The sequence below is a fragment of the Ambystoma mexicanum genome, chromosome 10 (genome assembly GCF_040938575.1).
Source record: "Ambystoma mexicanum isolate Mex_15411 chromosome 10, UKY_AmexF1_1, whole genome shotgun sequence".
Lineage (NCBI taxonomy): Eukaryota > Metazoa > Chordata > Amphibia > Caudata > Ambystomatidae > Ambystoma > Ambystoma mexicanum.
The window spans coordinates 609,366,661-609,389,889 of NC_090932.1; the positions used below are offsets into that span (position 1 = coordinate 609,366,661).

The 23,229-nt window shown below is 42.5% G+C and overlaps 1 protein-coding gene across 5 annotated transcripts in view; it reads right to left on the reverse strand.

Annotated features, from left to right (window-relative positions):
• DOCK10 (dedicator of cytokinesis 10) overlaps positions 1–23,229 on the reverse strand; it is a 2,208,289-nt gene that overhangs the window by 822,675 nt on the left and 1,362,385 nt on the right. For all 5 annotated transcript variants that reach the window (XM_069618176.1, XM_069618179.1, XM_069618177.1 and 2 more), the window contains exon 29: positions 5,859–5,942. In XM_069618176.1, the coding sequence (XP_069474277.1) occupies positions 5,859–5,942 (84 nt within the window). The remainder of the gene's footprint in view (positions 1–5,858; positions 5,943–23,229) is intronic.

Genomic DNA, 23,229 nt, shown 5'->3' on the forward strand with positions numbered 1-23,229 from the left:
TTTTAAAATGTGTTTCTGAAGGTTGAACATTGCTGATGTTCAGTATTTCAGAGGTTATTCTTTCTCCCTGTTGGGGCGCCCCAGTGTGATGTGGTTGACATGTGCTGACAGTACATAAGCCTAATGCATGGTCGACAATAAGTACATGTATTTTTGACGTGTTTGCTAATGTTCAGGTTTCAGCTTGAATATTTTACAATCCACCCATGGATCTACATACCACAAAAGCTGTCTGACAGTTCTCCAAGATGGCCTATGCACATGCCAATCCAAGAGCAGCTGTGGATTGTGGGACACATTAAGCATTCTTTGATGAATATGAAAAGTTTGCCTATTCAAATAGTTGTGTTGATGCAATAAAACGTGGCTGCAAATTGGTAACTGTCGCTGCTGGCTTCCATGATGTTTCGTACACTAGTTGATAGTTGACTAAACCAACTTCAAACTTGCTTGGAATTCAGCAATCATAAATGTGCTTTGCTACCTTCCCGTTTCAACTGCTTGCAGTATCCAATGCGTAGGTGTACTGCTGGTCACATGTTTAAAAATTGGCTTAATATTTCTGGCTTTTAAATAAACATACCCAATCGTGGAAGCAGACTAGACACAAACATTCCATAGGAGACCCACACATTCACACAAAATATAAGAAACTGTGGAAGAGTCCGATTTGTATTCCTACAAGAGCTATGAACACACTTAAGCCATTAACACAGCAAGCTGCACTCATAGTAACAGATGACACAGTGTGTGAAGCCATGTTTAGGGAGGTGGCGTGGTAAGGAAGCCAATTGGTTGGCCTTCATTCAGGAGCCCATAGGGCTGTGTTTATGTGTGCTAGATTTTGTCCAAGGCTCATGTACGCACAGATTTCCAACTGAACATCATCGTTCAAGGCAGGCTACATCGCCTGAGAACTGGAATGTGATTCATGTGAGCCTAGGTGCACGATAAAGCTGCACTAGTAGAATGGAAATATCCGCTAAATGTGGCAACCTATATCAGGTAATTGAGTCTGGCTGAATTGTACAGGGATTGAAAGGTGCTGTAAAGTCTTGCCCTCAAAAACCAGAGGTTGCTGTTGTGAAGTTAATAATGTAACTGACTAAATGTATCATACTGAATTTTCTGTATGAGGATCATTGTGTGGAAACCTATAACAACCTAGATGTTTCTGTGCTCTGGGGCAACAATTTTAGGACAGGTTTACTCTGCCAGTTTCCCGGCCCAGTTCTGCATAACTTTTAGGAAATAAACCTTGACTCTACAGCATCACGGCACTGTCTGAGGTAAGAAAGGAAGGGGGTTACAATAGTAGAAAAGATACGTTTTGAGTAACCACCGAAATGTAAGGTGCATTTTAGTGGCTCACATAGTTTGGGGAATATCATACCAATGCTGGGTGGCCATTACCCGAAGAGGAGTGGCCGCCAATGCGAGACAACCCAAAGCGAGGTACAGAAATCAAACATGCTTCAGCAGAGCGTAGCGGACGAGCTGGAACGTATTGGCAAAATTTACCCTGTAGATATTCTGAACCATCACCTTATAAAGCCCGGTGAACCAGGGAGAGACTCTTAAATAGCATTCGCCTGGCTGCCAGCAGCCAATGAAGATAGTGAAGCACAGGAGAAATGTGGCAATGCCTAGGCATGAAAGTTGCGATTCTAGCTGTTGCATTTTGCAGCACTTGCAAATTATGTAAAAGATATGCTGGCTGTGCCAAAAATAGGGCATTGCGATAGTCCAGAGTAAAAAGAATGAGGGAAGATCCAAAAGGAGCGCCATATTGGGAGGGGAGATAGGGCAAGATTTTACAAAGGGTTCTGAACTGAAAATATCCCCTTTGACAAATGGTGCCGACCTGAAGTTCAGCGAAAAGAGAAGGGGACATTTTCACACAAAAATTCCTAACAGAGGAAACAGGGGTAGGGCAGGGAACGAGATTGGTGGGGCCGAAAAGGCTGACATCCAGAAGGCTGCGGCAGAGAGAAGACCCACCACCAGCACCTCTGTTTTTTCCCCGTTCAGCTTAAGCCAATTAGCTGACATCATTCACCCACAACCTTCAGACAACCCCGAAATCTGTCGGGAGTATGGTGGGCTGTAAGATCTAGCCGGACCAAGATTTGGGGGTTGTCCGCATAGGAATAGCAGCTGAAGCAGAGGGTGGAAATGAGCTCAGTCAGCGTCGGTAGGGGAGGAAGATTTTAGTTTAAGAACAGCAGATGATATTTCAGTGGTGGTAAAAACAGGAAAGGACTCCCAGCATAACATAGGGCCAGGATTGTGTACAACAGCACCAGAGAGGGGTACAGCCGAGGTGCCAACCGTATCCCCGATTGTATCAATTTTCTCAAAAGAGTGAGTAGAAAGAGATGAACAGAGTGACTGGGAAGGAAGATTGGGTTCCAGGGGGTGGGAAGATAGAGAGCGCACAACCTTAAACAATTCTTTAGGAGCATTGATTGCCTTTTCAATCAGTTCAGAGAAATGAAGGCATTTTGCAGTATACATGGCTTGGTCCATATGAACATGCACAGGCATGCCCATGGGCTTCCTGAATCAACCATCTACAACATCAATGTTCCATGAAGATTGAACAGTGCCAGATATGTATATTCAGATGCAATGATTTCTTCTCTTCTGCATGACATACACATATATTCATCTAAATAAAATCATTGTTGCCTTATCACCCCTAATTATTTCCATTAATGAGTTATTGATACTTGTTTCACCACAGACAGCCAGATGTCGGGGGTTAGAACTAAGTTATGGAGAGATTATATTACGAGGATTGGCAGTGACCTTATTAATTTGGGATATTTTGTGGTACTAAATCTCTGCCTATAAGCCAACGGTATTGCATTGGAGTACAGCTAGGAGTGAGATGACATGTGAGGACGGGTACACAGTGTTTGGGTATTGTTTGGCTATTTACACACCCATTCTCTGCCAATGGCCCTGCTAATCTCTATGGCAATTCTCGTCCACTTTTTGCCCCTCCCCACACAAACACACACTCTTTTGGGATCTTTTTGAGCTACCGCTATCAATCAATAACATAAAATGTTAGCCTGCGAGTGTTATTTCTAAGCAGTCTGCTGAGTATTAAGGACTTATTGTCCTTAAATATGCTACTATATAATATATTTGTCTTAAGTAAGTCTATCTATCTATCTATATTGGTTTTTATTTTGCACATTATCACCCGAAGGCCTCCGAGCGCTCACATGGACAAACACCACAGGAAACATAAAAGCAGGCAGTATGGCAAAAGACCAGAAACAAGGAGCATAGATCACTCAGTGCCACAATCGAACAACCACGTCTTGAGTTTTTTTTAAATATACTGATGGATCCACAATTTTTTATCGACATCGGTAGTGAGTTCCAGGTTTTAGGAGCCCAGAAGCTGAAATTAGTACTACCAACTCTTTTGAGGAGTTGGTGTGGTTGTAACAAATGAATTTTACTGTTATATCGCAAATATCTCCTAATGGGTGCTTTCTGTATTTTGTCCAAGAGGTATTTAGGAGCCATCGCGGATAAGCATTTGAAGACAATTACAGCACTTTTGAATTTAATTCATTGTCCGACTGGGAGTCAGTGCAGACTCCTCCTCTCAGGCAAGACCTTTGAGTATTTGCTTGAACCATTGACTGCTCTAACAGTTCCATTTTGAATAGTTTGCAGCTTGCTTATGTTAGCCTTAGAAGTACCCATCATCAAGCTATTGCAATAATCGAGTTTAGAATTAACAATAGCACCAGCTATTATAGCCAGGTTGGGCTTGGATGGATCAGGGCGAATTTGCCAGAGGAGGTTAGAGAAGAAAGCACAGGTTGATTTGCGATAGGATACATGTCTTTTAAACGAAAGATGAGAGTCCATGTAGACACCCAGAGTTTTTACATGATCAGAAACCTTAATGATACTGTTGTTATTTTTAAAACTATGGTACTTATCCTCAAGAAGTTTTAGTCTCTGGGGAGTACCAATTATCATTAGCTCTGTTTTAGCTTTATTAAGAACCAGTGAGTTTGATGCCATCCAGATTTGTATGGCTGAAAAAACATCTCTTACTCTACAGGCATCTTGTTCATAGTCTCCGGATACCGTGAACACCAGCTGGGCGTCATCAGCATAATTTGTAAATCTGACACCCATGGATCGTAGCATATCACATAAGAGTTTAGAGAAGATATTAAACAGAAGTGGTGACAAACAAGAGCCCAGAAGGACACCACATAGAAGTGGGATGATTAAGGAGGAGAAGTTCCCCTTGACGACTGCTGCAGATCTAGGGCCTAAAAAAGATTTTAACCAGTCTGCTGTGGCCTGGGAGCATCTACCTACTGAGATAAGTATTTCGGCTAGAAGCTCATGGTTGATCAAGTCAAATGCTGAGGAAAGATCCAACAAGAGAAGGAGAGCAGGATTTCCATTCTCTATAATGGACACAATGTTGTTCTAAAGGTCCAGAAAGGCTGTCTCTGCGCCATGGTTGGCCCGAAACCCAGACTGCTCCTCAGCAAGAATATTATTACTTTCTACAAATGTCTGGTATTGTTCATAAGCAATCTTGTCAATAATCTTCAATAAGAATGGTACATTGGTAATAGGGCTGAAATTACCAGGTATCGCAGGATCAAGATTCTCTTCCTTTAGTAGAGGAGTGATACAGGCCGCTTTGAGGTTATTAGGTATGTAGGATGCGTCACAAGATTGATTGACAAAGTGTGTGACCCAACGGGCCAAAGTCGCAGCAAAATCTTTAAAGAAGATGGCTTCAGTTTATGAATAATATTCAGAACTTTCAATTCTGATACTCTTTTAAACGAAAACATTTCCAATGGTGGTTTAATGCCAGGGTCCAAGTTCTCCAGTACCACAGGAAGATTTAAAAAAGTATTCAATTGCTCTTTGATAGCCTGTTTGTGTTTCTCAGTTTTGCTATTAAAACCATCATGGATGGCTTGACACCAGGCATTACTTTCTTGTGACTGATTGGTAAAATGGAAAAGATTTCCTTACTATGAGATTTGGCCTGATGAATGCTATCATTAAAATGGTTCGCTTAGCATCAAACACTTAGCATCAAACACTTGATTATTTGTTCTTTGCACTGAAGTTCCAATAAAAACAAGCATTGCCAGCACCAAAAGCTTTGGCGTATGTTTAGCACTGGATAGGCGTTTGCCAGACATTGTTTTCATATGTCCAAGTAATCACAGCATTTAAGATCGTAACAAATCCATCTTAAATGGTAACAAATCCATCTTACGGCCATGTTGTACCATTATTGCAGCAACTGATTCAATCTACTTTGATATGTATTACTAACACCTTTTCTCTTTACATATATCAATTGCTGAGAAGGATTTCTTTTTGTGATTTTCGACTATTCTATGAAATTTGAGGATTTTGTCAGATCTTATATGTTTAAAAAATCAACTAACCAAATGAATAAACACATAAATAAATAGATATTACCCAAATAGGGTGTTAGTAGCAAAAGGTGAATTAGGAGAAGGCAAGCCACCATGGCACCCAACAGCATGGCGGAGGTTTGAGACTTCTTGGTGTGACCCAATACACCTAGGCCAATTTAAGGGAGGTCGTTTTTAACTTGGGTGGTGTTTTGTCTGACTCCATTGGTTCTAGAGGATCAAAGTTGGTTACAGTTCCAGGTCAGAATGCTCAGCGAGCCGACCTTTTAATGTCTCATCAATGAGCGCATGTTCTTGGGCCACGGTTTACAATCTAAACAGTATTATTCCGATGTTATGCTGTGTACGACAATTTCACTCTGATAAATGTACTCTGCAATGAATTTGTAGTATTAACCTTACCTTGTGATCTCCAGGACCAAACATATTTACATAACTGTTGATCAGTTTAAAGACGAATCCACGATCGACAAAAGTGAAGCAGCGCTGGGAAAGGAGGAGAGTTTGTTAATTTACAAATAAAGTCAAGAAGAAAAATATAATATGAACACATTACAAAATAACCTGATCCAACAATAAAACAATTCGATTCTGAAATGCTTCAGCGCTTTCCATACTTCAAGCACTGAGAACATGGCTGCGTACAAAAGAACAACCACGTTTTTAATTCCGTGCATGATCTGAGCTGCATGAATTAAGGCAAGCCATTTACTTTCTCATGATCTGTTTCTGGCTCCAGCTGTAACTTTTAAAGAAAGTAACTCAGACCATTAACTCCAAACCCATCATTATAGATCCAAATTTATCTTAGTGTAATTACTTCATTCTTGCATTCCATGGTTTAGAGTTATTGCATCAGAAATGATAACAGACACTCTATCAGCTTTCGTGGCATCCGCCTAGGTTTGGCTAAGTTGAGCTTAGAGAGGCGTTCAAAGGATCATTAGTTTTGGGCAAAAGTATTCTGATTCATAGAAATCGAAGGCCACGTTTACACCCACATTCTGAGAATGGTGGGTACAGAGATGTTCTAGCCACAACCTTGTTGCCCTCTGCAAATGCCTTCTCTATGGCCATTGGTGTAGCAGGATGCCCTACACATGCAAACACCATGGACCTTAGCAGTAGCACTTCATGCTGCAAAGTATGGACATTTTGAGTTTCACAGGAAAGTGGTGGTGGTGGTGGGCGTTGCAGTGGCATCCGCCATTGCAAGAGTAGACACCTACATAGAAAACCTCTTCCATGCACAACATGCAGGAGATCTCACAGAATCCAATGCACTCATGCACTGAAGTACATTTAAACCAGGAGTTACAACGTGCAGGAAGTACATCGCTGACCCAACTCTGTGGAGTACAGGTATGTATCAGAATGGCACAGCAAGATGTGAACGATGAATACAGTCTTGGATAAGGCAGTTTATTATGAGCCTGCCACAGGGTAGACAAACTGTAAACTGTCAAGAATGTAGACAATGTAGCCCTGTACATTTTACCACATTCCATACGGTCTTTATTGAAGGACTTATGTAGTAAAATATGTGGGAATTCTGTGTCCGCATATTTTACCCCAAGATGCATAACTCTAAATAGGACTTTTCATTGGCATTTAACTTGTAATATTTGTAAGACAATTCATTTGTCCAGCTTGTTAAGCCGTTATATCACAAAATACTTTTTTTCAGATGATAAATAAGCCCAAAAGTATAAAAGCCAGAATATGTTTTTGAATTTTATTTTTACAAACATTACATTGTTCCTAATCATCAGTGTATGTGAATAAGACTATTGTTTTTTTCAAGCAGTTGGGTGTTTATGTTAATTTCTAATGATATCTTTTTTTCAGAGTGTTCCTTCGTTCATTCACATTTAGTATAATGTAAATGTTACATGTATATGGGTTCACTGTCTAACATTCTTGGATGGTTGAATCTTAAAGTGCTTAGAGTGAATCATGACTTAAATCATTAGCATAATTTACTTATATAGTTCTTCATTCAGTTTGGCACTGGTGATGGCCAACCAGGCCTCTACATTGCCTGCTAAACCTTGACTCTGATGTGAAATTAGCAATTCTTCCTGCATGTTAGGATTTCCAGGGCTGCGTGGCTGTTAAATCCAATGCCCACCTGGAAGTGGCTTTTCTTGTACTTCGAGCGGACATTGGATTTGAGACTCATGCAAAGATATGTCTACCCGCCTCCTCGTCTTGCCCTCCCTTTCCTAATTAGCAACTCTCAGGGCGAGAACACCACCAGTCAAATCCACGAGCACACCTGCCATCCCTTGCCTAGTCCTGCTTGTGAGATTGTTATTTCTCCACTTCACACCACTCCTTTTGTATGGACCTATACAGTATGCATCAGTAATTTACAAACTTGAAATGTGCTTTTCATGACCCTTCTACTTGATCACCCTGCACCTCAACTAATCTAGATAGGGCTAGATTGGCTTAGTGCCTTCAATTTGTAATGATCTATTGAGAGACCACCCTTAATCTGGTGCGTTCCCCCCAATCAAGGTGTCACACAATAAATCATTTATCTAATTCAAACTAGCCCTTTCTATGATTCATATAAACCCACGTAGATCCCTTGCCCTGTGCCAAAAATGAGCCAAGAACTAGGCTGTGGTACAGAAAGAAGAAACATGTATTTAATGTATAGGTTCAATAAATATTTGCACTAACTGATTACACATGTCACCTTCTCTGTGGCACAAAACAAAGCTTTAATACAAGATTCACTTTTTCTTTGAATTACTGTAGACTCATGTGCATGGAGCACTGGCTAAATAACCGTTCCACCCTCTTTTCCCACAAACATACTTCATGTCAAAATTAAATAATATCTGGGAACATTACTAGATCATGAGAATTAGCATTTCTTGATAAGGGTTTAGATTCAAATCACATACACATTTTCCATTTTGAAAGAAATTTCACATGCAGCTCTTGGTATGTTTCTTTTCCCTGCACACTTGAAAAGGCTGGCAGTTTTGAAATTGCACATCATTTCGAGAATAGGTTTGATTGATAGAACTTCTTTAACCCATGGCAAGACATCTTTCTTCTATCAGGGACACTTACTCAGGAGAGAGTGATCATTTTTCATTGGCGAATTACACTTGGTTTCACTTGGCAGAACACTTTTCTACCAAGCACCAAAAAGCCAGACTCCAGTTACATTCAGCACCCCTCTGCTTAAAGGCCTGGTCTGGGGAGTGGTAACAAGTAGGAATTTCGGTGTTGGACAAGGATACTGCTTTCCCTTTAGGGAAGTCTGGGGTTGACAAGAGAAAAGGGAATACCCAATTACTTTAAATGACTGCGGGCCTCATTACGGGTCTGGCGGCAACGGTACCTGTAAAACCGGCAGGTTGCCGCCGGACCCGTGATGAATTACCGCGCCTGACTTCCCGGTGCCACTGTGATATTCCCAGTCCGGTGGCCGGGAAGTCAGACGTCAGGGATTTTGTAATTCCCATTGAGTCCTATAGGACTCAATGGGAATGGGGAACACGGAAGAACCAGCACTGTTAATTACAGTGCTGGTGCTTCCGTTACGGCTTGCTTACTATGCTCACTTCCCAAGAGCACCTTACCAGTTAGCCTTCTCTGGCCTCTTGCAAAGCCTGCCCTTGAGTCGTGTCATGACCTGTATATATTGTTTACTCTCCTATCTTGTGTATATTCTGTATATGCTGTTTATTTACTGTACCTTTCACTGTATTTATATTTCTGCATTTCACTGTATCTATGACTGTATATATGTCTGTACCATTGTAACAACTGTTGTATCCTAAGATAAGCACCCAGATACCTTTGGGTTCAGTGCGCTATATAAGCAAATAAAACAAACAAATACTGTGGCTGCTGTGTCTGGCAGGGTCTGCCCTGTTGGGCACAGTGACTCCGGCAAGCAAACCCGTAGTGTGCCGGTCCGGTAACAACAGTGCCAGTAGGCTTCCCTGCACTCTTGTTACCGGACCGGCACACTCGTAATGATGCCCTATAACTTGAATTGTGGTTAGGAAAGAGGTCAGAGGATTCGAACTCCCCCTAATTCCTCCCTGCGTTACTCTATATGGCAGTTAATTACATTATTATTCAGTAAAATATGCTAATGGTCTACTCAGCTTGGCCCCCACCCATAGTTAAGGGAAAAATATGAAGACAAGCAAATGCCCCAAACACTTGGGTTTGTTTGGATTTTGCTACCTACGTTGGAAATCTCTGTTTTTGGTGCTCAGGAAAGTTAACAGGGCTCCTCTTTTGGGAAAGCACAGGGATCTGGTCAGGCACTTCAATCAAAGATAGCCACCAGCATCAATCCCTCTATTTCTGCTCTCCTTGCAAAAATACAAGCTTATTTTGTCTTTCTCAATTACTGTCTTCCATGCAATGTTAAATCTCTATCCAGCTTTCAATAATTGCACCCAGATAATGTTTAGGCCACTGTCCTGGCAAGGTTAAATTCTGTCTCCTCCCTTCAGTATTTTCCCCAGATGATTTTAGGCAAGTCTCCTTGAAGATGTTTAGGTTGCTCCCAGTTCTGGCGTGTGCTACTTTTTACTTTTAAGTCCCAACGCAGAAAAACAAGGAGGTGTTAATGTAGTTGCACTGAATTTCCATTGGACTTTTACGGTCCTCTCCTCCTCAAAGTTCAACCCCCCCTCTATTGATAGGCCCTTGGAGATCTGAAACTGAAATCCTGAGAAGAATGAATACACCCACCAGAGTTACCATTTACACTTTTCAGATATTTTTACCTAAAAGGTCAAATAACAAATCTTTGCAATTTACAAATAAACATCACTATGTGTGTATGTATAAATTAGACAGCCACAGTAGTGGCTGTGTAGTTATGGTTAAGTTGCTAATCCCATAGGAAGAGCACTTTTGGGCGGCTTATAACTTCGCTCCTCCTGGACGAATCCTCACCAAACTCTGCAAAAAAGTAAATGGCCCACTCTGAAATTGTTTGCAAAGTTTGGTGAGGTTTGGTCCGGGGGTGGGGAGTTATAGGGGGTCCCAACATTTATTTGTTTCCCATAGACTGAATGGGGGGAAAAACTATGTGCACGCCTACAGCCCAAACCGCTGGACGGATTTTCACCAAATTTGCGGCAGGAGCAGCGGCTTGGTAAATTTGGTGAAAATCCGTACAGTAGTTTTTTTTTAAAACAATCAAAAACTAGGTCTCAAAAAATTTGTGATATCTATGTCCGCTCCATGGACACACTTCCCGGTCCGCTGCGCGGGCAAGATATCGAATAGCTAATCGGTCGCGTCATATCCGCGGACATGTGGCACGTTCAATAATTGGATGGTGAAGAGCATGAAGTGCGTCAGATTTTTCTGATGCGCCCGCCATCTTGGATGCGTGTTTTGGTGTCCGCGGACATTGCTGCAAAAACATATTAAAAAACACAACATTGCACTTGTTAAACTTATCAAACACTGTCTGGGGTGGTCAGGGTTGATGAGGATGGGATGGGATATGGCAGCAAGAAGCAACGAAACTGGTGGTTTTTTTTGCCACAAAGTCATACGGTACATTTGGAGGTGTTCCACAATATAATGTGCGTAAAGTACAGGCGAAGGACTAATGTGTCTGTGTTAAAATGTATTTAAAATAATAATGGAGTCAGACTGCCGCCCCCTAGAGTCTAGCATCTGAGGCAGCCACCTGCAGTGTCTCATGCAAAGAGCGGCCCTGCACGTGTATGAGAATAACAGTTCTCATGGCGTCGGTGAGGAACGTTTTTGCAAAGCGAGAATGTATTTAGATTCTGAGTGAATGTCACCAGCTTTGAATTTTTGTTTGCGAGCTAAGGAAGCCCACGCATGGGACACAAAGTATAAGGTTCAATTGTTTTTTGACCTTGAGAGAAAGGGACCATTCCGTAAGGAATGCAATGGGAGGACAGGGTCAGACTGGGAAAAGAAATAGGCCTGGTCACCCAAAAAGAGTGGCCCACCCCTCGCCTTAAAGAAGTGGCCCACCCCTCGCCTCACGACCCTTGACCTCTCATGACATGACCAGAAGTGATGTCATTTGACCCCACCCCAAAGTCGCATCCCAGGAAGCAATGAAACATGACTTTTTACCCCTTGACAAAACAGGAAGTGCCATCAAATAGCATTGGTCCTAAGTACACTAAATTACTGTGAATCCAAGCAGACGTTCAAGGCCAATTGATAATATGTTATTGTATAGCGGTTACGCTTAATGTCTTTTTTTATAGCACAAATATGCATACAATATCACCCGACCTGCATTGGTACTCATTTATCAACCTAAGAAGGATGAAAAGCTTTTTGAAAAAAAAAAGTGAAAAAAAAAGATATATCTTTTTTCTAATTTATTTTTCTTCCAAACCGGCCCAGGCATGGCCAGAAACCGGCCCACACTCCCCAGGGACGATTTAGCCCAGGCCATGGGCCGAAAGGCCGAGGGGCCAATCCAACCCTGTGGGAGGAGTTTTGTAATAATGAACATTTGATAAGGTTATGCATTCCAAGGGACATGTAAATTCAGTTCAAGAAGAATCTTTGGTGCGAGCGCAGTGAACGTTACGGTCTGACTTACGCCAAGAGAATGGAAATGGTGAATATAATGTAAGTTTGATTCTAACAATTGTATACTGGAAAGAGCATTAACTTATTATTATCTGAAGATTAATTTTGGATTATATTCTATTCGTTTGTTCTGTGTTACTTATTGCAATGGAACGCAAGTACTATCTTTGTGGGTAGTTGTCTTTTTTACATGGTTATGGGGAGTGCAGGATCGAGGTGCATGTAGACTATCACTAGGTTCACCCAGGTTCAACGCTCATATTTCATCAAAATGCCATGTATGACCATATCGAATTGTGTATCAGTTTCCACGTTGTTTTCTCTTTGTTGAGATTTTTTGATGTGCGTGCTAATGGTTAGTTTAAACTCTATGCCGAATTAAAAAGTGAATAGATACATTGTAATAAAGTTCGGGTATTGAGACAGATTTTCTGTTATGTTTTCGAAATAGCTACATCCTGCCTTTCTGCGATTGTCATAGATTCCAGATGCCAACTGACGGGTTCTTTAATCGGCAGCTGCACATAGTTGTCAACGCCTGGATCACTGTGACTATTTTTTGGGACGATCGCCCAGGGCCAATGTGCCCGTACGATGTACTAGCGATTAGGAGTAACATAACATCCTTTATGGTGGTCTAGGCCCAAGTTGAAGCAGAAGCCCTGGAATTCACTGTGCGACCCAAGCGGTTCTTTTATCGAAAACGAACATTTTGTGTACGGAAAAAGAACAACGTGTGCTCACGATTAACATTTTGGATCACAAGCAAAGAGTACTTTACAAATTGTACAGTGTTATTGTTTTCTTTTAAAGTATGGTTTAATATTCCGAATTGTGACGTGCTGTGTTGTTAGTGGATGTGTGTTGATTTTCGGGTTCTGCGTTATGTCACAGGTGATTATGGGTGCGTTTGGATACGCTGGTGGAGAATATCACTAGGGTTGGTGATGTGAGGCTGAGGGGCGGGGCATATGATTTAATGTCGTCAGGGCAGTTTACCTTAGGCAGATGCAGCAATGGATAAGAATAGCACAAGATGGACGCGCCCTGCTGCCAGATTTCGTATGTTTTTAAAAGAGGAAAAGTGAGGTAAGGTGAATTGGAAATGTTTGCGATAGATCAAAGTATGTATAAAAATACATGGCCGAACCCTCGGGACAATAATATTTTCTGAGCATTGCACTTGTGAAACTTATGAAATAATGTTTGGACAGGTGATGATGATGGGTGGGATATTTCTGACGTGATTTCTAATGAGTTTACAAAGTTTGGTGGTATTTTGTGCAGAGCTTATACAACGATTGTATGTGCATTGATTTGACACTTTTGAAAAAATAAAATGTGGGTGGATTTCCAGCAAACTTGCGTAAGGTGCATTGGCAAGGATCTACAAGCATGGTTTTGCAAATGTGCCAGTGTTTTATTATCTGACAAGTGTCATAATGTAGTTACAAAAAAAAGTGGTATACCTTTAGTGACTGAGGGGTAGCCTGTGGCCATGGGCAGTAGCCAGATTGTCCGGTTCATGGAATAAGGTCACGATCCGGACAATCTGGCTACTGGCCATGACCAGAAGGGACAAAACATAGGAGTAAAGTGGCCAGGTCCACCTGGGACTGGCTTTGTGGTGAGGTTATTCGAAATAAGGATAGATCTGAAAGGGAAGAAAAATGTGTTTGTGGTAATATGGTCATAGGGTTCTCTTTTTGCCTTTTGCAGGCTGCCATGGAAAGCGAAGAGGGCCCTGTATGGAACCCTCGCCTTCTTTTTCCAGGGTGGCCATGTTGGAAAAGGATTTTCCTTCCTACACCGGGGCGCCTGTGGGTCTGGGTGTAGGAAGCAAAATCCTCTTTTTCAGCAACTCGGGTTCCTGCTTTGGGAACCTAGGTTGGTAATGGCCTTCATCCCCCATTTCAGGGGCTGGAATGGGGGGAAAATGGTCCAGAGACCTTGTTTGCATCCTCACTTTGCTTGGGCTGATAACTTGGGCTGCTGGCCCGGTATCCACCGTTCCAGTCCCTGGAATTAGCATAACACAAAATACAAATGGAAATGTTGGAAAATAATATTGATTGTACGTACTTTATTGAGAAATATAAAGTAGATGGAGTCTATACGTTTTCTTTTTAGTTCAATTTTTTTACTGTGAAAGGTGGTTCATAAAGGAACATTTATTTTGTTTTTGGATGCATTCATTTTGCCAGGAGAGCTTAGAACGATAGGTGGGGAGTGAGGGAGGAGGCACCAAACACTAATATGGAGGGGTAGGTGGACACGGGAAAATGTTGTGCCTGTGTTATTTCTAAGGTAGGGGCAGTGTTTTGCATGCTTCTTGATTACAGCCGTTGTGGTGTCTCTTGGGGTGGAGGGATAGCATTAGCTGATTCTATTTTAAGATAAATAGCAGTTTTGCTAAAAGTATGTACTGTGTACTAGATTATTAATGGATGAGTAGGAACAGGTGTTGGACCTGTGCAAGGGGAATTTTGAAGTTGAAAGTTCCTAAATCAGTAGAAAATGCAGTTACGAATTGTCCGCGAAGCACAGATCTTATTGTGAAGTGTGTACGGGTTCTCAGACACATCATTATGCCACACGCCAGCATTTGGTCATGTGGTACTCTCTGGAAAGTTGCAATGAAGTCAGATGTTCGTAGACATTATGGTTAAGTTGCACTCATATAAACCTATAAAAGTCAATGAAAAAAATCTGTTAAGGGGACGTTATGGTTAAGTTGCGCTACTAAAAACCTATGAAATTCTGTGAAAAAACGTTGTTAAAGGGACATTATGGTTCCAAGCCAAACCAAACAACCCCTGAAATTCGCCAGTTATGGTAAGCTAAGCAACCATAACTTGCGCCACCACCGTGTACTGCTAAGACTAACACCCAGGACATCAAAGATGACATCACAAATGTCATTGATGACATCACTGATGACATCACATGTGCATTTACCTTTCATGAAAAGTCTGTACAAGGGATTCTTATTGTAATGTTAATAAAAAAGTGTCAACGATTAATGGAATAAATATCATGATTTACGTAGTGCATTAAGTAATGCTTTAATCCAAATAGCATTGTATTGTGAAGTTTTTTCCAATATACTAAGGTACACATGTAGTAACGTAGGCATAGGGTGCAGCAGACATGATGGTGATGCAAGATTAATAATCTTGCTATGTTAAATACTAAAATTATAAATGCTTTCTTATTACAGCCTTGCATACTGTGAAACATTTAATAAGTACCTAATCAAACCCACTTATTACATTATTGCATAACTGCACACAACGCAAACAGACAACAACACATACAATTAGAGTATATACAGGGAACAATCTTCATCACCTAACTGATTATCTTCATGCACAGAAATGATTGCTCTGCTTCAAAGCTACTACTTCCCTGTGTATAACTATCACATATTGCGACTAGACCCTAAGGAAAGTAGTGTAAGTGCAATGTGTACAAATATGAGCATATACAGGGAAAGTACAGTAATAAAAAAACAACATCTGGCAAATGTTCCCAATGTGTTTTTTTATTTAAAAAAATCACAGGTAGAAGTGATGAAATTGAAATATGTGGTTTGCAGCTGTTATGCTAGTGGGCAGAACAAGAAAACTGTGAAAGCAAACAGTAATGTAAGTAACTGTCAGTTGATGTTAGGAGATGGTACACATGACATTATGATTATTTGGGAGGTTATGGAGGGCAAGTGGCAGGCACCCTGTTCACATGCATGCAATATATGCACTTCCTATGCTTTGGTAACATACGTGCATTTTTGATTGTTTATGTGCATTGCAAAACATATGCATACCTGTAGTTTGTGTTACTGGATGTAGATGTAGATGCATCTGGAAGTAGACATCTTAGAGTGTTGTACAGTACTTTTGGAAAAAGGTTCTTGGGAAACATAGTAGATATGTGCTCTGAGTGTTGAACAGTACATCTGCAGTGTGGTACTGAGTTGCTTGAGTTAGATGTAGAGATCCTGGATGTGATTGGTGGATGGTTGTGGGACTGCTTACCAGTAGCCAATGAGAGAGTGCTGCAGAGTGTGAAGTGGAAAGGGAAGACGGGCTGTCCCTCTGTTACAGGATCCACTGACACTGCATCTACCTCCAGGGATTTTCAGCATGCCTGGCATGGAAATGAGAGTGTGCTGTGGGGATTTACAAATAAGGTATTAATGGTGTGATTTACAGGAAGGGAGGGCAATCCTTTTTTCAGTGCTGTGTTAGTTGTGCAGTGAAGATGGCAGGAGTTATTGTATCGATTGTTGGAGATTGTTCAGTTTCTGATCTGGAAAGGTATGCAATGGAAAAGGTGTTTCTACAGATCTTGGGTTTCCAGGCCTGGAGGCTTTGTGGTGGAGTGTGCCTGGACGCAATGTGCAGACACTGGTTTCTCTTTGCAGAAACATGGCTACATTTGGTAGTCCTGATGTCTTGGTGGTGCACTGTGATGAGTACATCAGTGCCCCAAGTTTGACTCCTGAATTGAAGTCCTTGGTGGAGGAACTTATGCTAATTTTTCCATGTGCAAAGGTGATTTTTTCTCAAATGCTACCAAGAGAACAATAGAACTGCCCCAATGTGTTCAATACCAAGCAAAATGTTGGAAGGTGCCATGTGAATAGAGGCATGGCATGCTAGCATGTCTGTTTTCTCCAATGACAACATTGACTCCCTTAGTGTGCACTATTTTACTGCTGGTGGAGTGTCGTTGTCTGTTCTTGGGAATGCTCATTTTTTCCGGAATGTAAGAGATGCTGTGCAGAGGCTGCTGTAAGGAGGAAAAGAACATTAAAAAAAATAAAAAAATACAAAATAAAAGGTGTTTGTTTTCAAGCACCTTTAAAAAAAAGAAAAAAGCTCTTTTCAGAGTCACCACTAATGGGGAAATATCTTACCCTGCTTGAAATGTCTTTCCCCGCCCGTGCATTGCACAATATGTCCGCGGACACCGTGGTAGTTTGCGGATCGCACGTACCACCTCTGGGGCTTTTGAGGATGGCAGGCGTGCAAATGGGACTGTTGAGGCCATGGGATTGGTCAATAAGATTTCCTGGGTGTGGTATGCAAGGAGAGAGTGTGGCAGAAGGTCTGTTTGCTGAGAGGAGTGCAGATGGCTATGGCTATGGCTATGGCTGCGTCTTTCAGGAGGCAAAGTGTATGGATTTTGAGCGACTTGTGGATACATTGTTTGCAGGTGCATGCAGAGCACTGTGGAGCAGCTGCACATCTTGGATTCCCTCATGTGGATGAGCACTGGTATGGAGTGAGTGGCATGAGGTGGCTGAATTTGCTTCCTTTTTGTGCCACTTTGGTGACGCAGCATCATCCAGACATTATTATAATTCATTGTGAAGGAAACCGTTTAGGACATGTTACCGGAATCTCATTGCATTTGACGATGAAGGAGGTACTTGGGAAAGTCATGGACATGTTTACAAACTCCCGAGTAATTTTTCTTGCATTGCCCAGAGACAGATGTGGCTGCGCTCTTCTTCATTTGGTCCACAAATGGAGAAAGCAAGGCACAATGTCAACAAGGCTCTTTGCGCCTTTTTGAGAGATGTTGGCATGATCTCCTTCCATAATGAAATTATTACATTTCATAGCAGCAACATTTTTTGGACCGATGGAGTCCATCTTACTGATGCTGCTAATCGGCTTGTTTTGCAAAATATCCAAAATGCATTGCAGCCCTTTTTGCAACTGTAGCAAGCATTTTTGCAGTTGATGTTGTCCTCTTGAAACCTTTGACAAACAACAAAGAAACCCTAAAAAGGCTTTTTTCAGAGCCACCACTTTCTCCCAGAAAAGATGCAATGTGTTTGATAGCGCCACCCCCTACATTTTTTAGAAGTCTGCAGACTACCGCGCTGAATGCCCAGGGCCCTGCACCATTTCATTGGCACTTCTATTTTTAAACCATGAAAGGTGGCTTTGAAAAGAGCCTTTTTTTATTTTATGTTTTGTGTATTTTTTTGGGATTTTTTAAACATGACACACAAGGGAGGATAGGGAAGGGGCACCAACCACAGGGATAAGAAAGGGCAGATGGAGAGAGGAAGATGTTGGGTGCGCCTCATCGAGGTAGGGGGCACTTTCCATCATGGCCCCAGACTGCAGCCTCAACACCACTCCGGAACTGCTCACCCCTGCAAAGTGCTGCATCGCAGTACATACACAAAACAGTGACCTTTGAAAGGTAAAGATACACTGCTGTGCGTATAGCCTGTGAGGCTGCTTGAGGAATCCTCTGTCCCACATGAATGTCTCTTGTGAACACAGACATTTGTCAAATAGCTGAACAGCAACCTGCAGCAGTAGTCCTGGTCAGCCACAACCTATGAAACAAGTAAAGCAGCAATGAAATGCAAATGACATCAAGTGCTCAATGACAAGAACTGCTCTGTCCTAGAATCCAAAAACAGAATGAGGAGCAGCACTGGGGTATGGCATTTTATAGGGGTTTTGAGGAGCGCTTTGCGGACAGTCGTGCGCTCTGTGGACACTTCTAACCCCAAAACTGGGTTCAAACATTTCCAAAAAGTGTCCAAATCATCAGGGGCATGGTATGGGACCTCTGCAAGTGTGACATTTCACAGTAAAACACCTTGGATTGCTCAAAAAGGCAGTTTTTTGGTATCCGGGGGCCCAGTTCCTGTCCGCGAATAAGGACCGACACTCAGCATGGGTGCGGTCACATGGTCACATCGTGGATGTTCACGAATGGGATGGCTGTCTGCCAGACACCTATTGCATGGGATCCCTTGTGCGCATGCGCCCAGGTGTCCTCGAACTGGGTTAGGGTCCCCAAAATAATTAAATGTACATCACAACTTTGCGTACATGCTATACAGGCTCGTTGTCCAAGAACAAGGGTAATGAGATGCACATGCACCCAGCTGTCCGCCAGAAATGACTGGGGACCTCGAACTAATTAAGGTATGTCACTGTTCTGTGGACATGCCGGATAGGCAGGATGTTCAAAGGACTTGGGGGGAGAGATGCGCATGCCCTCAAGTGTCCACCGGACATGGCTGTGGTCCCCGAACTAATGAAAGGTAAGTCACAACTTTGCAGACATGCGTGGAGTCCTACAGACACCTCCATTTTGAATGCAGACGTTCAGGACCAGTGCAGTGTCTGCCGGACATCTCCATTTTGATTAATTTCAGACATCCCGGACAGTCACACGATGCGCAGACCCATAATGGGACTTTTAAAAAAAATATATAACACAGAGCAACAGTATACACATAGCACTTTATTTACACACATACATACACACAATTAGGGAAGGGGTATCACAAATCGAAACATATACAGGGGACTTCGTGTTATCCTCAGGTTGGTTATCAGGGGAGGAAGGGATTGAGGTCTCATCATAACGTTTTTACGAACAGGGAATTTGTGGGGATGGTTGGCTGGGACAGGGGTAAGAGGTACAGGTGCAGGTGGGGCAGTGGTATTTAATATTTTCCATTATATGTCTCTGTACAAAATGTTTTAAGTCGGCAAAAGTGCTCATTAATTGGTCTATTTTTGACTCCAGGCTCACTAGTTGATTTTGTACACTGTTACTTTGGTGTTCTGTGTGGTCATGGACTTGTGGAGGAGCTGCTGCTTCTGAGGCATTCCCTTCATTTTCTGTATGTACTGTTAAAGAAAATATGTGTCAGGTACATGTGAAGCAATGTGTATTAATGTGCTTACTTTTCAAAGTGTATTGTTTAGTTTAGTTTAGTTTAGTTTATTATTTGTATAGCGCGCCAAACCCTGGAGTATCAGGGCGCAAACAGACAAGGATATGCTCAACTTGGTTGCAGGTACATAGAAATCAGATGAAGGTGCAAAGATGCGCTGAGCTTGGTTACAGAAATGCTCGGCTAATTGCAAGTACAGGAAAAGGTAGGAAGTGTAGACATAGACATCAGCAATATTACAGCAAGCAGATATGAACAAGGGGAGATCAAGGACAGGGGAGCAAGGAGCATGCTCCTGTTCGCGTAATATAAAGTTATATACAGTAATGTACAATGTGACAAGTGGACTAGTTAGCTGTCGTTAGGGAGAGATCAAGGACAGGGGAGCAAGGAGAGATCAGGACAGGGGAGCGAGGAGCATGCTCCTGTTCACGTAATATATAGTTATATACAGTAATGTACAATGTGACAAGTGGACTAGTTAGCTGTCGTTGGCTCTCAGCCACCTAGTGAGGTTTTGTCTAAATTTTGCGAAAGGCTGAGGTTCTCTGACATCATGCGGGAGGGAGTTCCATAACTGCGCAGCCTTGACCGGGAAGCTATTTCCTCCTATAGTGGCAAGTTTGAAACGCGGGACTTGGAGGCAGTTTGCGCTGGCTATTCTGGTAGGTCTGGAAGAAGTCCTTTTGCGTAATCTATCCATGAGGTAAGGTGGAGCTTTGTTGTTGATACATTTGTGGGTGAGGGAAGCGATTTTGAGATGAATTTTGTCTATGGTGGCGAGCCATTTGTATTCTCTTCTTGTCGAGGATATATGCTCGTTTCTATTAATCTTGAGTGCTGCTCTCAAGGCATTATTCTGGAGCACTTGAATTTTGTGGATGGTCTGTTTATTAGCTCCAATGTAAAGTCCATTACAATAGTCTAATTTGGACAGTATCAAGGCTCTGGCAAGTGTAATGCAACTATCTGTGGAGAGGAATTGTTTGCTCGCTCTGATAAGTTTGCATGTATATGCGGTGGCAGAAGCTAGAGAGTTAACTTGTTTGGTAAAGTTCATGGTGGCGTCTAGGTAGAATCCTAAGGTTTTTACTTCATGAGCTACTTTTATGTTGTTCCCATCAATAATGAAGTTGTCGTAATCGGGGCTGAGTTTGGATATATAGGTAGTGGTGCCCAGGATGATAAGCTCAGTTTTATCATCGTTCAGGCATAGGCCGTGTGTGGCCATCCATGCCTGAATGATGCTATAGATCCTGTTCACTAGGGCCAGGTCCTTGGCGTAGTCTCCTGAGAGCGGGAGGAGGATCTGGGTATCGTCTGCGTAGTTAGTGTAGGCGATACCCAGATGATCCATTTCATCAAAGAGAGGCTTCGTGAAGACATTGTAGAGGGTGGGTGACACACAAGACCCTTGTGGAACACCGCATGTTATAGGGATTGGATCTGCTGAGGCTGATGGAGCGAAGACTCTCATGGTCCGATTACTCAGGAATGACTTGATCCAAATTATGGCCTCTTTTGAGAAGTGGGCTGCCGAGTCGAGGTGACTACAGAGGACTGTGTGGTCCACTAAGTCGAATGCCGCTGATAGGTCCAGGAGGAGAAGTAGGGCCGCTTGGCCATTGTCTCTGCAATCGTCTATTTGGGCCTTAAGATCTATTAACGCTGTCTCGGTCCCATGTTGCGGGCGGAATCCTGATTGACGGATTCCAAGTAGGTGGTTAGACTCTAGGAAGCTTTGAATTTGCAAGTAAGCCACTTTATCTAAAATTTTTAGGAGAAAGGGCACAGTCGTGATGGGCCTGAAGTTAGTCGGAATGGTAGGGTCAAGGGTTTGCTTCTTTAGTAGTGGCAGTACCCAGGACTCTTTTAGGTTGATCGGTACTGAACCTGAGGTGAAGGAAGAGTTGATTAGTTTGGTTATAAATGGCGACAGTTCTCTCGCAGCATCCTTGATGAGTTGTGCTGGGCATTGGTCGCCTTTGCAGTTAGACGGTTTGAGTCCCAGGATGACCTTTTCTACCTCTATGGGCGATACCTTAGAGAAGCAGAAACGGGTTCCCAACTTGGGCTGTGGCGGTGGCGCTGAGCTCTGAGGGATGTGTGGTGTTAGTGATGCCTTCTTGATGGCAATTTTGGTTTGTAGGTTTGCTACCTTGTTTGTTAAAGCAAGTTGTATGCTAGAGCACCATTTTTTATCCTTGGTGCAGTTTTCTTGGGGTACAATGGGTGTTTCCAATTCTTTCAGAATGCTGAACAGTTCTTTGACACTAGATTTTGAGTTGGATATTCTAGTATTGTAGGTTTCTTGTTTGGCTAATAATATTTCTTTCTTGTATTGGGAGGAGGCTTTGGAGAGGTTGAGTTTATTTTTGACTGATGGGGAAAGTCTCCAAATAGTTTCAAGTTTTCTATTGGCCAGCCTAAGATTTTTTAGGTGGGGCGTGAAGCAAGAATTGAGGTGTTTTTTAGGTTTGCTATTTCTTAGTTTGAGCGGGGCTATGTGATCCAGGGCTGAGGACATGGCTGCATTATAATGTTCGACTAACAGATTGGGGTCCATGCAGTCGGGTAGTGAGTTTAATTTAGGTATTATAACGGGCATTAGATTTTCTACTGTCATTAGTTTTTTATTTCTCGTTGGCAAGGGTGGGGCAAGTGAGGACGGGGCAGTGACCCGGTGGGTTGTCACTGAGAATAGTAGCAGGTGGTGGTCAGTCCAGATCTGCGGTACAGAATCCGTAATATTTACTTTGCAATTATGTTCTGCTATCCAATCAAGGATGCGACCTTTGTTGTGGGTGGGTAGTTCAACTTTTTGGATGAATCCCAGCTCTTTCAAGGTCAGAGCAATCGCTGACGATTGGGTGTCCTTATTGTCATTATAGCCTAGATTAAAGTCTCCTAGCACTATTGTTTGGGATGTATTTTTTAGGTTATTGGACAGGGATGTCGAGATGTCCTCAGAGAAGGTTCCGATAGGACCTGGTGGTCTGTAGATGAGGATGATGTTTAGGGTTTGGGAGTTGGCGATGGTTATTTTGACCGTGAGGCATTCACAGGATTGCATATTGGTAGTAGTGATGATCCTCATGTCCAGGCTAGTTTTAGCTATGATTGCTAGACCTCCACCTCGGGAGGTAAGTCTGTCCGCACGTAGGATTGTATAGTTGTCTGGGACTGCTAGTGATAAGGCTGGGCCAGCCGCATCATGTAGCCAGGATTCTGAGATGGCCAAAAAGTCTAAGTTGTCTGTAGCAATGATATCTGAGATCTCTGTGGCGTGTGCGACTAGCGACCTGGCGTTTATAAGTGCACCTTTGAGATATGATTTGTGGTCAGCTAAGTTAGGGCTGGTGGTGTTCTGACTACCTTTAGTTGTCTGTTTGGAGTTATTTATTTTGGGTCTGTTGGGCTTAGGCTGTTTCCTAGTAGGTTCCGCAATACCCTTCAAGGGTA